At 45.0% G+C, this 13,856-nt stretch overlaps 1 protein-coding gene across 3 annotated transcripts in view; it reads right to left on the minus strand.

The window, feature by feature from the left end:
• PCIF1 (PDX1 C-terminal inhibiting factor 1) overlaps positions 1–13,856 on the minus strand; it is a 60,086-nt gene that overhangs the window by 24,246 nt on the left and 21,984 nt on the right. For all 3 annotated transcript variants that reach the window (XM_030211550.1, XM_030211549.1, XM_030211551.1), the window contains 3 exons: positions 3,405–3,559; positions 3,019–3,166; positions 1,282–1,365 (listed from right to left, as the gene is read on the minus strand). In XM_030211550.1, coding sequence (XP_030067410.1) covers positions 1,282–1,365; positions 3,019–3,166; positions 3,405–3,559 — 387 coding nt within the window. The remainder of the gene's footprint in view (positions 1–1,281; positions 1,366–3,018; positions 3,167–3,404; positions 3,560–13,856) is intronic.

The raw sequence follows: 13,856 nt of genomic DNA on the forward strand, positions 1-13,856 counted from the left end.
CTGCGTCCAGATTATTTAACAAGTATGTGTATAGATTTGCAAGTACATACAAAGATGTTAAAATGTGTTAATTCCACTCGTGCTCTAGATAAACTCTGCTCCTATACATCCCTACCGGCAAAGTACGTGCCATCATGTCCATGTGCGTATTTTTTTTTACAGCAGTCAGGATTTTATAACAGGCCAGATATGTGTGAAAATGACTTTATAAAATTACCTCCAAGAAGTGCTAGGCCCTTCGAGCTCAGCAACCTGTGCCCACAGGGACCAGTTCAGGTGTACTTGGAAGATCCTAATAAATCCATTCCCCATTACTCCCCCCCAAAAAAGAGACCGAGGCCCAAATCTATCTGGCTAATGGTTTATGAATTGGTCCTCCAGAAACATGTCCAAATGTGTTGTTGTTTTTTTTTAAACCTAGTAGCCTGTTAGCATTGACCATATTCTTTAGCATCAAACTCCACAGTTCAGTTGTACTTTTCACTGAAAACATATTTTCTAAGATTATTTTCAATCTGATAATAGTACTATTAACCAATGTTATAATTATTCATATTGATATTTAAAAGCAATGTAGGTGGTCACAATGGCACCAACCACATAAGTTTTTTTTTTTTAAGTTTATGGAACTTACATTTAGCTACTGTTAAACAGCCAAACCCATCCGTTTTAAAATAGGGTGTAGTGCAGTAGGCTGGAGGCGGCGTTCAAAGTTATCCATTTAGCAGTGAAATTCAGTCACTGAACAAATAAACTTCTGCATTTATCTCCAAACTATGAATGGATAAGTTCTCAGCTTCTTGCTTTTGATGTACTTGAAACTAATTTCAATACTACTTTTTGTCTGTATGGCAACTTCTCATATTATGTGTGAACCTGCCTCATTAATGTTTTATATCTAACCTATCACAACATATGCTATTTCCCGGTTTCCTCTTTGGACCTGATTTTTCTCACCAATGATGTCTTAACACCAGTTGGGCTTAAGCAGGTCAACATTCAGCAAAAACAGTGACCTCAGTGCTAGCTGTGTTCTTAACAATACAGATTTCTCAACAGCTGTGTCCTGCTAGGCCCACTGGGACAGAAGACATGAGGAAAACTTTTTGTTCTGCGTTAGAGAGCAGTGACTAAATTAACTTATGTCACATAATGCCAGGGCAGTAGGAAACTGGATGACAGTAACTGCTGAGGAGAGGTAAACACCAAAGAACACATGTAAACACCTTAAAAATTACTGTTATTTAACTTGAAGTTAGCAATAGGAACAAACATACCAACCTGGATTCAATTAGCCTTTTGGCAGCCTCTGCGTATTTGAAGAGCAGTCGCTTAGCTTCCTCCCTGTACTTGATGCGTGATAATCTGAAAACATGATCCAAATGAGAGAACATTCTATAGAATCTGCTTGCACAAACCCTCCAAACACAGTGACTCCATTCTGAGAAACAGAATCTCCTGTCTTCTGCCCCAAACGATGTACTTTACAATCCTCATCCCAGAATCGGTTATCTATTCCTACAATAGCGCACACGTAACTTTTCAGATTATTTGCCACTCTGCCTTTTTCTCTGAAAGCCAATCCTTGTGAAACGCATTTCCTTTTGCTTTTCATACTCGGCAGTCCTACCAGCGTTTTAAAGTTCCTTCAAAAACTCCTCTGTACTACTACTACTTATTTCTAAAGCACTACTAGACGTACGCAGCGCTGTACACTTGAACATGAAGAGACAGTCCCTGCTCGACAGAGCTTACAATCTAATTAAGACAGACAGACAGAACAAACAAGAGATAAGGGAATATTAAAGTGAGGATGACAAAATAAGGGTTCTGAACAAAGTGAATAAGGGTTAGGAGCTTTTCCCACTGGCCTGAGTTGTGATGGGCCAGGTGACTGGCAGCCGTGTGCGCCATATTTGGACTTTTCACTCTCTAGCTTTGCAAATTTCTCTTTACCTTTTTAGTTGGGAGTGCTACAATTTTTAAGGTGAACCGCTTTGATTATGTGAAAGGCAGTATATTAAGAATGAATAAACTAAATTTCCACCCAACATACAGGATTTCCTCTAAAGTAGCAAAAGGGGTTGGAATATTCAAAAGCATTTATCTGGATAGCTGAACCTGCTACCTGGACAAATGGCACTGAGAAAAAAATGTCAGTGCTACTATCTGCTTAGAACAGCCCAAGAAGTTATACAGACCACCACAGCGCTACTATCTAGATAGAAAGGCCTGGAATTTTTAGTCTGCTACAGTGCTATTTGGATAGTGCTAGTACAGTCCATGGGCAAATTCAAAATTAGCCGGGCAACAGTGATCTTTCCAGCTTTTTTTATTGCTATATAAATGCCGCTTCTCAGAGAGCACTGGGCTTTCACCACTGTATCCCGGATTTTTAGCAGCAGCCACAATCCAGGTACTGCCGCAGAATATACAGATATTTTTGCTTGTGTTAAGCCAAATAAATGCTGAATGCTGCAGGATGAATATCAGGGGAAAGTATCCTTGTGACAGTGGTGTGGAGGGGTAGCCTAATGGTCAGAGCAGCAACCTACAAATCAGGAAAACCAAGGTTCAAATCCCACTGCTATTCCTTGTGGCCATGGGCAAGTTACATAACCCTCCACTGCCTCAGGTACAAACTTAGGTTATAAGCTGTCCAGGGAAAGGGAAATACCAACTGTACCCAAATGTAACTCATCTTGAGCTACAATTGAAAAGGTGTGAGGTAAATCTCATCGTAAGATCCTACAGGGGTGATGCTTTGAAACTGTGGAATGCAAAATGACCTTATACAGTACTTACCACCTACTCCAGCATCATGCCAGACATACCCAGTATGTATTGAAGCTCTGATGACAGGAATTGGGTTTCCCACATTTTATTTTGTTCAGGGTGAACTTCCTGTTCTAACATCATTTTTTAGTAACACATTCCAGTCAAGTTTTGACATGTCTGGCTGTTTTTCTGCTCTAGAATTAAAAGGAGGCAGGCTGGGCGGCCCTGCGTGATGGTTACCTTATTGGAATGTCATTCATGATTTCTCTGAACATGGAAGGAGACACGATGGGCTGACAATTACTGGGCAGCAATGGATCTGTTCCTTTATCCATGACCTTCCGCTCCAACATCCACCGGTTAAAGGATTCCCGTGGGGGTTCAATTCCTGGAAGGACAAGGAAGGGGGGCTGTTAAAAGTTATCAAAGAGCAGAGCTGGAGGAGACAAAGTGATAATGGGCATGGCAGAGAATGAAAGATGTGGTGCAAGACTGAAAGGAGAAACTGGAGTACAAAAAGTCACTAGCAGAATCATTACACAAAATGGGGAAGGAGCGAGAGATAAAAGCACTAAAACCCGAGAGAGCAGAAGGCAAGCATGAGAAGTGACAAGCCTTGAGTTTACCCTCTCGCTGCTGGCAGAGCTCCCGATAATGCTGTCTGAGCTTCAGGATGAGCTGTGAACGAAGCAGTTCTACGTCAGGGTGTGGGGGCAGTACATCCAAGGGACCCCTCTGCTTTATCACTGCATTTGTCTGGATATCCAGGTCCCAGTACACCCTGCAGCAAGAGAAGTCAGGAATGGTGATTATGAAAAGTCAGTGCAGAGTTATCAGATAAATTGCACTGAAAAATTAAAGCCCAAAAGGAAATAAAAATCTGTCTACGTGAGGTCTTTGCCCTTTTACTCTCTCGTTTGTCATGCTCCTTTCTTCAATGTCTGTCAAGTTTAATTTATAAGAAAAAAAATGCTTGGCTATGAAACTGCTTCAACTCCTATACAGCAGAGGTGGCTTGGCTCTCTATCCCCTTCCCAATGCTCCCTGCTGAGCTCATCCAGACTGCAGAGAACAAACTGAGGAAGACTATCAAACTCCAGCTAAATGCACTGTTATGTGAGCTGAATCTTTAACATATTCTTAGCTGTATATATTTTTTAAACCATTAATTTGATGTATCTGTTTCCCCTTATGTCTTACGTGAGCCAAATAGGATAGTATGATATAGAAACAGTTTCCTAAGGTTAACAAAAAACAAGAGAAACTCCTTCCTTGCTTCCCTCCCATTCTGTTGGTTTCAGTAATTCTTCTTGCATTCATATGGGGGGGGGGGGGGGAACACTCCAGCTTTACATGGGCACAATCAATACGTTACCAAGGTGCCATTACACAGAAGAAAAGGTTCTAAGTCAAGCCACTTTTATGGACATTTGGTGGTAAAGTGGAAATCCCATTTCTCATGAAAATTCCATGCTTCTAATAGCGGTGATCAAGATGATGATTATGATCTGATATTTCAACTGTTCCTCCTAACAAAAATTGATCAGCCGTCAAGTACGAATTTATCACGCAGGGGTGTATTTTCCAAAAAAAATGTATCCAACTAACTTCAGAGGTTAGCTGGAAAAATATAACCTGGTAAAAGTACCTACCTCCCAATGCACTAAATATGTACCTAAAAAGGGCCAGGTTGGGTTTTTGACTTAGAAACTAACCAACCAAGTTTGACCCCATATATGGCTGTCAAATTTAGATGGACAAGAAGCCGAATGGGTGTTTGAAAACAGACCAGATAGTTTTCCAAAATTGTATCAAAACAGAACATTCCCTAATCCTTATATTTATCAATGAATTTTCCACTGATAACATGCTTATTTCAAAGATGGTGGACTGCGCTAGAAGCTGGACAAATAACAGCAAAGTAGCAGCACTGCTTTTGCCTCTTTCACCCCCTCTGCAAGGCAATTCTATTCATCTTTTCCATGAAGAATTATTTTCCGATATTACTCTCGCTTCAGATCATTACGTCTAGAAATTTCTTTCTACTAGAGGAGGGATTACAATAGAGACTTACCTCAAAGACACAAGGAACAAACTTTTTCATCAGAAAGAAGTTTCTAGACGTAATAATCTGATGCTCCGAAAGTGTAAAATTAAAGAGCAACATCAGAAAATATTTCTTTCATGGAAAGGATGCACGGAATGGACTTGCAAAGGGAGGTGGAAAAACAAAAACAAAATTCAAGAAACCATGCAAAAAGCACTGAGGAATCCCGATGCTGAAGAAGGCAGAGGTCAACATGGATCTATGACATGCAGAAAATAACATCTAATGATTTGTCTACTTAACTTTAAGGTAATCACAAAACTCCAATGTTTGAATTTCTTGGCACATGGCAGTGTTAAAGTTATATGGACATAACTTGATATGCATATGGGGATTCTTTTATAAGTGTTTAATGCTTATGCCCAGAGGTCTACATGTATTTGTTGCTATCACCACACAGTATGTTGCAAGGTACACGTGTATGTTATAAAATACAGGAAAACAAAGAAAAACACTCTGCTGCACACACGGGAAAGTCGATGAACACATGCCATACAGTGCATAAAGATGATACATAAATCTTTATTTAGTTAGGAGCGATATTGCTACATTGACTTTTGGCGACTTAATTTTGAACAGTTATTGGCTGTCATGTAATCTGCCATTCTTAGAGATATTTTAGTTGGTTACAGACAAGTCCTGATGAAGGCCTAGTGGCCGAAACGTGATTCGTATTGAGTTTTTATTGGTCTAAGTAAACAAAGATTTATGTCAATTTTCTGCACAGTATGGTATGTGTTTATCACCTTCGCTGTGTCTGGTACAAGTCTCCAGCTCTCAAATTATCCCCAGTGATTTCTAGGTTACTGGGCCCACAATCCCAATGGTCCCACAGTTCCTAGAAAGCACTCACAAACCCAACACATAAACCACCAGGATTTTTAGTCAGTCCAGACAAGCAGAGTAGATAAACTAAAAAAAAAAAAAAAAAAAAGGTTTATTGTCACAAAAATATTAAACAGTGGATCATAAACAGCCCACAATAACAGGTAACTGAATATATGGATCAATATTAAAACTAAACATTTAGTTACTACCTGGATAGTGCCTTAGGAGTACAGGAAATATACCTGCTCACAGGTCTCAGTGAAGAGATCTTTCTCTCTCCTCTCCCTGGCTGAGACTGGAAAAAACTCCAGTATTTCCAGATTGGATTTGAACTCCTGGGCCAATCAGAGCCCAGCACAGCACATTTTAAAAGTATACTGCAGGTTACTTCTTCTTGGTGCTACACTAAAGAGAGAACTGTCACTTTCTGCCACAGCTTTACAACAAGAAACCACCACCTGCTGGTCAGTAGGAGAAATACACTTCAAGAATCAGTCTACAGGCTCAGAAACCCACTGTTTCATCACACCTCCCTCCTTAACAGAGAGACCCCAGACTGTGGCCTCTACAGACCGCTGGTTGGGTCTCAAGAGTCCAGTATCAGGGCGGTTCTGGCTCTTCCTTTCTGGAGAGTCCATCAGCATTATCAAGTTCACCGCCCTTCCAGTGCTTATAACAGAAGCTTTTACCACACTCAATACATGCTAATGGTTTTAATCCTGTATGCTTCGTTTTGTGAATAGTGAGGAGTATTTTCTGACAGAAACGCTTACCACACACAGCACATATGAATGGCTTTACTCCTGTGTGGATTCTCTGGTGCTTTGTTAGCTATGATTTAAGAGTAAACCTTTTTCTATATTTAGTGCATGTAAGATGTGACTCTTCTATACATGTTGCCTGTTGTCCTTGTAGTTCTCCCTTTTGACTGAAGGTTTTTCCACAGTCTGTACATTTAGATAGTCTCTCTTCAGTGTCAGATCCCACTGATGTCTGCTAGGAGTCAGGCATGGGTTCACTATGTTGACAGTCTTCTGGTGGACCACACACAGCTAGTACCATGGCTGTGTGATTTGCATAGGCCTTTAAGATATTTACATGACAGGTATTGCTGCTTTCTGTTTTGAGAAAGTATAGATATAACATAGTTTGTATCATTCAGGCGCCTTATGACCTTGTGAGGTCCTGCCCTGTTAGCCTGAAGTTTATTCTGATGTACTGGGATTAAAACAAGTACCTGCTGGCCCTGGGCTTTATGATCTTACCAGGTCTTCTGCTTAAATTTGGGCTGCCTGCAAGTTATCTCTGACAAAGCCCACAAGTTCTTCTAATCTCTGCCGCATGTTGACTACATATTCAATTACAGGGGTGTCAGAGGTGTCAATTGTCCCTTCCCAATGTTCTTTTATTAGGGCAAGGGGCCCTCTCACCCTCTGGTCATAAAGCAGCTCAAATGGGGAGAACCCGGTAGACTCTGGGGGTACTTCTCCGTATGCAGTAGTAGGTAGGGCAAGTACTTTTCCCAGTCTCAGTCACCTGACGCCACAAGTCTAACATATGCTTTAATGTCCCATTAAATCTCTGCACCAACCCATTAGTTTCAGGGTGATATGGAATAGTACGTACAGATTTCAATCCACAGTGTGCCACAGATTTTGGATCAACTCAGACATAAACTGTGTCCCTTGGTCTGAGAGCATTTCTCATGGATATCCTACCCGGGAAAATATTTATAGCAGTACAGTGGCAACTTTCTCTGATTCTATTGATAAAGCTACTGTTTCAGAATATATGGTAGCAAAGTCCACCACTATCAATACCTACCTTTTCCCAGTCCGGCTTGGGACAGCTAGAGGCCCCACTATTTCCACAGCTATTCTCTCAAAAGGCTCACTAATAATGGGTAAAGGTTTCAGGGGAGATCAGGGGTGATCTTGGGTCTTACCCACTCTTTCGCACGCACCACAGGTTCGACAATAGCTACGGCTCAAGATACTCCCGGCCAATACAAGTTATGTGTCAATCTAGTGCGTGTGCAGGTCACCCCCTGATGTCCTGCTAGTGGAATGTCATGTGGAGTCTGTAGGAGTTGTTCCCTATATGCTTTGGGCACTATAAGCTGTTTGCCTGCTGCCTAGGGCCTGTTAGGATCAACAGGCTCAGTCTCTCTGTACAGCAAGACCCCTTTCCATAGGATACGTTCTTTACAAGTTGACCAGCCCTCTGCCTCGAGGCTTCCAGGTCAAGATCGAGTGTTGTGCTTCCTGAAAAGCATGTCTCTGTCCTATATCAGTATACGTATCTGGAAGGGTCTCTGCTGGTGACTCTGACAAATCAGGGTCAACAGTCTGATCAGTAGGTGTGTCAGTGAAATCAGGCTGTTCCATACTCACGTTCCTGGTCACCTCAGGAACTGATGCTGCTAGAAGCACTGGAGCGCCTCCTCCTGCCGCTTGGTCAGCTGGTTTCATCTGGACTGGCTCAGGATCTGGAACTGGAGAGGTGATCTCTGCTGCTTCTGCTTGTTGGGCCGCCCAGGCCAGACTATGGGTCACCATAGCAGAAATGCTGATGCTGATATCAAGGGTAATGTTCATTGGACCCATGTCGGTCCCACACAGCATCAGTACTGGCATGTTTTTCATTATTCCTAGTTCTCTGTATCCAGGCTTGGTACCCCAATCCGGAAATATTCAGCAATGGGTAGTGTCTCTGGATCCAATGCCCCACACTACCTTCGCAGTGCGCCCTGGAAGAATAGCATCTTCCGGCACTAGCTCTGGTCGTAATAAAGTCACGCTAGAGCCAGTGTCTACAAGTCCAGTTACCTGGGTCCAATTCATAGTTACTGGGATGCTGTAGTGTTGTGGCAACCCCTTGCTTGATGAATAACCAGTAACTTTTTGTGCTGTAGCCTTTGTGGGACTGGAGCCACCCACGAAAGCCACCAGCTTTGGTGCAGGAACTGGAACGCTTTTTAGTGCAGGCTTTGGATTATCTGGGCAATCCACTTTGAAATGTCCTGTACGCACACACTGGTAACAAGGACATTCATGCCTAAAGTCTTTAGGTTTTTGGGGAACAAAAGAGTTTGCTGACAGTCTGAGGCATAGAATTTGGCTTAGGGCTCTGGTTGCCCTTTGATCCTGGCTGCTGCAGATAAGGATGGCTTCTCTTTGCCAACCACGGATGGTTAGCCAAAAAGATGTCAGCCAACTCAGCCACCTTCTCTGGAGTACAGGGCTGGTGATCTTGAACATGTTCCCTCACCTCTGGATGACAACGCTGAAGAAACTGCTCCAGGACCATCAGATTTTGGCAGTCCTCCAAGTTTTCATCCTCAGCAACTCTGATGCTAGTATCTTAACTGAATCACAGACTCTCTGTGAGTATCATCCGCACCCTTTTGCAAAGTCTGGAAATTTGTAGCCTGTAGGTCTTAGGGGTAATGGCATAACGGTTCAATAAAGCTTTGTGCACCTCCTCAAACTGGGAGCACGTCTTCACATACAATCCTTGGAATGCCTCAAGTGCTCTACCAGTGAGCTTTCCTCCCAGATAGCGCACCTAGTCTTTCTGAGGAATCTCAATGAGGCGGCAAAAATTTTCTAAGGCAGTTAGATATCCATCAGTGTTACCTCGGGTACCATCAAACTGTACAAACAAGTTGGGCCCAATCCAGGCTATGGATCCTGTCTCTGGCCTCGACGCAGGGGTTGGGTTGGATACTGGCTCCAGTTTCTGAGCTGGAACTCCTCCTCCTCTCACTGCTGTCACTCTTGCAGTTCCTCTAGCCACTGTTGTTCCAGCCGCTGTCGCTCTCTACCATGTAGATCTGCCAGATCTTAGTTCATGTGGCATCTAGCCCTGCCAGCTCATGGGCCTCTACCCACATGGAGTCTGGTTTCCCCCCCAGGAGAACTCTGCACAGACCGGTCCTGCAGCTCCTCCCCGCTGAGGTCATCCGGTCACTCTTGTGTTATGTCATGAATATCCAGTGTCTGAGGACTGCTACCAGTCACCATCAGCAAGCTGCTATCTCCTAATACTACCAAAAAAAAAAGAAAACTGAACAGGAAAGGGATCGATTTAAAAAAAAAAAAACAAAAAAAAACTCCTCTGAACCACTCAGTGGATGGTGACCCTCACTACACGCACTGAGCCTGACAATCCCACCACACTGCCACCAAAAAAGAAGGACAAGGTCTGTCACAAAATGCCTAGCACCCACCTGGGGCTACCCCTGCAGACACGTAAAGGGTCTATGCCCAGAACAGCTCAGGTCCACCTGCACCTGAGTCAAGTCATAAAAATATTGAACAGTGAACCATAAAAACAGATGGAACAAAAACAGCACACAATAACAGATAACTGAATATGGATCAATATTAAAATTATCTAAACATTTAGTCACTAGTGCCTGGGGAGTACAGGAAATAGAGCTGCTCACAGGTTACAGAGTATAACTGCTCACAGAGTGTCAGTGAAGAGATCTTTCTCCTCTCCCTGGCTGACACTGGAGAAAACTCCAGTATTTCCAGACTGGATTTGAACTCCTGGGTCAATCAGAGCCCTGAACAGCACATTTTAAAAGTATACTGCAGGTTACTTCCTCTTGGTGCTAAACTAAAGAAAGAACAGTCACCTGCTGCCAACAGGAGAAATACATGTCAAGAAACAATCAACAGTCTACATGCTCAAAAACCCATTGTTTTGACACAAAACCACCGGACTTTTCTTTCCAAACATGGTATGCAAGAAGCTGCTAGCTCCACAAACACCCTAAGACTCTTATTAAACACATTAGACTTCATCCTTACATCTGTGCACTACCTAAGGTGAAATTAGATCTTACCTGCTAATTTTCTTTCCTCTAGACCCTCCAGACCGGTCAAGACGCGTGGGTTATGTCCTCCTACCAGCAGAGGGAGACTGAGAAAACACTAAGCTTTTGAAGCCTGTATATATAACCTGTGCAGAACCTCCACTAGCCAGTATAACCCTGACAAAGCAGAGAAACAAAAAACACTAACAACAACTAACAACCCTGTACGTGGTCACAGTAAACTGCAAAAACAAGAAACATCTTCCGCTTGCTCTTACAGAAACATGTTCCTTTGCCTTTGATAAAACAGTTGGGCTTCTACAGGTGGACTATCAAAGAAGAGCCCCACCAGTCCCGGACTCCTATCACAAAACAGAAATAAACAGTCTGCAATTAGAGAAACAACAATCTACAGCAGCCAAGAATTATCCAACAAACACACCTCCTGGCCTCCAATACAGACAGGGCGGGCTCTTGACCGGTCTGGAGGGTCTAGAGGAAAGAAAATTAGCAGGTAAGATCTAATTTCACCTTCCTCAGCGACCCTCCAGACCGGTCAAGACGCGTGGGACGTACCAGAGCAGTAACTAACTTACGGGAGGGACCTACTAAGGCCAGAGGTCAAAACTGCTGCCCCAAAGTGCACCTCGTCCTTTGCATGCACAGGAATCCTATAATGCTTCACAAAGGAATGCAACGAAAACCAAACCGCAGCCCGACAAATATCTAACAGAGAAATCATACTATTCTCCGCCCACGAGGCTGCCATTCCCCTAGTGGAATGAGCAGACTAGCCCCTAGGCACCACAGGACCCTTCACCAAGTAAGCAGATGCAACCACCTCCTTCAACCACCGTGCTATGGTCACCTTAGGAGCCGCTGCACCCTTCTTTGGGCCACCATGAAGAACGAACAAACGGTCAGAGGCTCTGAAGTCCTGAGTTCCAGAGAGATAACAACTCAAAACTCTCCTGACATCCAGCTTGGCAATACCACGCTGCTCCGAATCTCCAGCCATATCACCCAACACTGGCAGAGAGATGACCTGATTAACATGGAACTCGGAAACCACCTTGGGCAAAAAGGAAAGCACCGTCCGCAACGAAACCTTTCCCTCAGAAAGGACAAAAATGGTTCCCTACAAGACAAAGCCTGAAGCTCTGAAACACTCCGTGCTGAAGTAATCGCCACCAACAAGACCGTCTTTAAAGATAAATCCTTACAAGATGCCGATACCAGCGGCACAAACGGAGGCCTGATCAAAGCATCCAAAACTAGCTTCAAATCCCACGGAGGCACCATCCGTCACTGAGGCGCACTACCTCAGGCACAGACGCGAAGGACTTTCACTGAAGCTTCCCACGAAAACATGACAAAGCTGCCACCTGAACCTTCAGTGTAGACAAGGCCAGACCCCTATCAACACCATCGTGCAAAAATTCCAAAACTTCCGCCACCGAAGAGCGAAACGGCCGAACTCGATGGTCTTCACACCAGTGCTCAAAGATTCTCCAAACCCGGACATACGCCAAGGAAGTGGATCGTCTACGGCAACTCAACATCGTAGCAAAGCCACTGGATGAAAGCCCCTTCTTCTTCAACTTGTGCCGCTCAAGAGCCAAGCCATAAGCGAAAACCGAGCCGGATCCGGCATGATTATCGGGCCTTGACACAGAACTGATCCCAACAAAGGCAGGGCCGCCGCCCCTGCCAACCGCACCAGGTCTCCGTACCATGGTCGACGCTGCCAATCCGGAGCTACCAGAATCACCCGACCGAAGTGATGTTCGATGCGCTATATTACTCGACCGACTAACAGCCACGGAGGAAACACATACAGTCACTCCCGAGGCCAAGGCAACAGAAGAGCGTCGATTCCCTCCGCTCAAGGGTCTCTTCAGCGACTGAAAAAAAAAAAAAAAATCTCTGAACTTGCGCATAGCGAGCCGTTGCCCTAAGATCACCGAAAGTCCCCAGACCGACACAACTCACTGGCTCTTCGTCCCCCCTTGACGGTTGACATATGCTACTGCCATGGCATTGTCACAGAGCACTCGGACTGCCTTGTGGCGAACCACCGACGTCAAGGCCTGGAGCGCCACCCGAATGGCCCGAGTTTCCAGCCGGTTGATGGACCACTCTGTTTCTGCCCGAGACCACCGGCCTTGAGCTACCTGACCGAGACAATGTGCCCCCCAACCTTGCAGACTGGCATCTGTGACCATTACCAGCCCCTGTGGGGACTCCAACGGCATTCCTTTTCCCAAATTGCGCGGGTTGAGCCACCAGCGGAGACTGAGACGAGGGGCCACCGACAGCAGACAACACATTTCCAAGTCCTGCGACAGAGGGGACCAACAACTGAGCAGAGCTGACTGTACCTGACGCATGTGCGCCCTGGCCCACGGAACTACCTCTATGGTCGCCGCCATCAGGCCCAGGACCTGACGATAAGTACGGGCCGTCGGCGCCTTCTCTGCAAGGAACCGACGAATCAGACCCTGTAACTTGGAACCAAAAGGCTGCACGAAGGAAAGCGAAGATAAGCTTCCGTCAAATCCAGGGAAGTGAGAAACTCTCCTTTCCGGACCGCACCAGTGACCGACCGCAACGTCTCCATCCGGAGGAAAGAGGGCACCTTGAGTGCCGCATTGACCCTTTTGAGATCTAAAATGGGACGAAAAGTGTCCTCTTTCTTGTGGACCACAAAATAGATCAAATAGCACCCTGAGCGTTGCTGATCTGAAGGAACAGGAACCACGGCTCCCAACGCGAGCAGCCACCGCAGAGTGTCCCTCACTGCTGCCCTCTTGCTCCAAGACCGACAGAAGGATTCCAGAAACACTTCGGGAGAACAGCTTTCGAATTCCAGCGCATATCCGCCTCGAAACACCTTGAGAACCCACTGATCTGACCTGATTTGGGCCCAGCTCTGGTAAAACAGACTCAGCCGAGCCCCAACATGCACCAGAGCCTGAGCCCGCACACCTTCATTGGGAATTGCGGCCTGAATACTAACCTCCTGCGGAAAAGCCACGCCCTCCGTGACGACTCTCACGAAAGAACTGTGCGCGCTGGAAAAACCGACCCCTAGAGGTCCTACTACTATTAAACATTTCTATAGCACTACTAGACTTATGCAGCGCTGTCCAAATTAACATGAAAAGACAGTCCCTGCTCAACAGAGCTTACAATCTAAATTGGACAAACAGACAGCTAGGGGTAGGTCCCACTCGATCTGCCCGGCCTATACCGCTGAGCCTCCCTAAACCGTCCCCGAGAGGAACTAGTTCTGGCCCCTGCCTTGAACCGAAAATC

The sequence above is a fragment of the Microcaecilia unicolor genome, chromosome 8 (assembly GCF_901765095.1).
Source record: "Microcaecilia unicolor chromosome 8, aMicUni1.1, whole genome shotgun sequence".
NCBI classification, from domain to species: domain Eukaryota; kingdom Metazoa; phylum Chordata; class Amphibia; order Gymnophiona; family Siphonopidae; genus Microcaecilia; species Microcaecilia unicolor.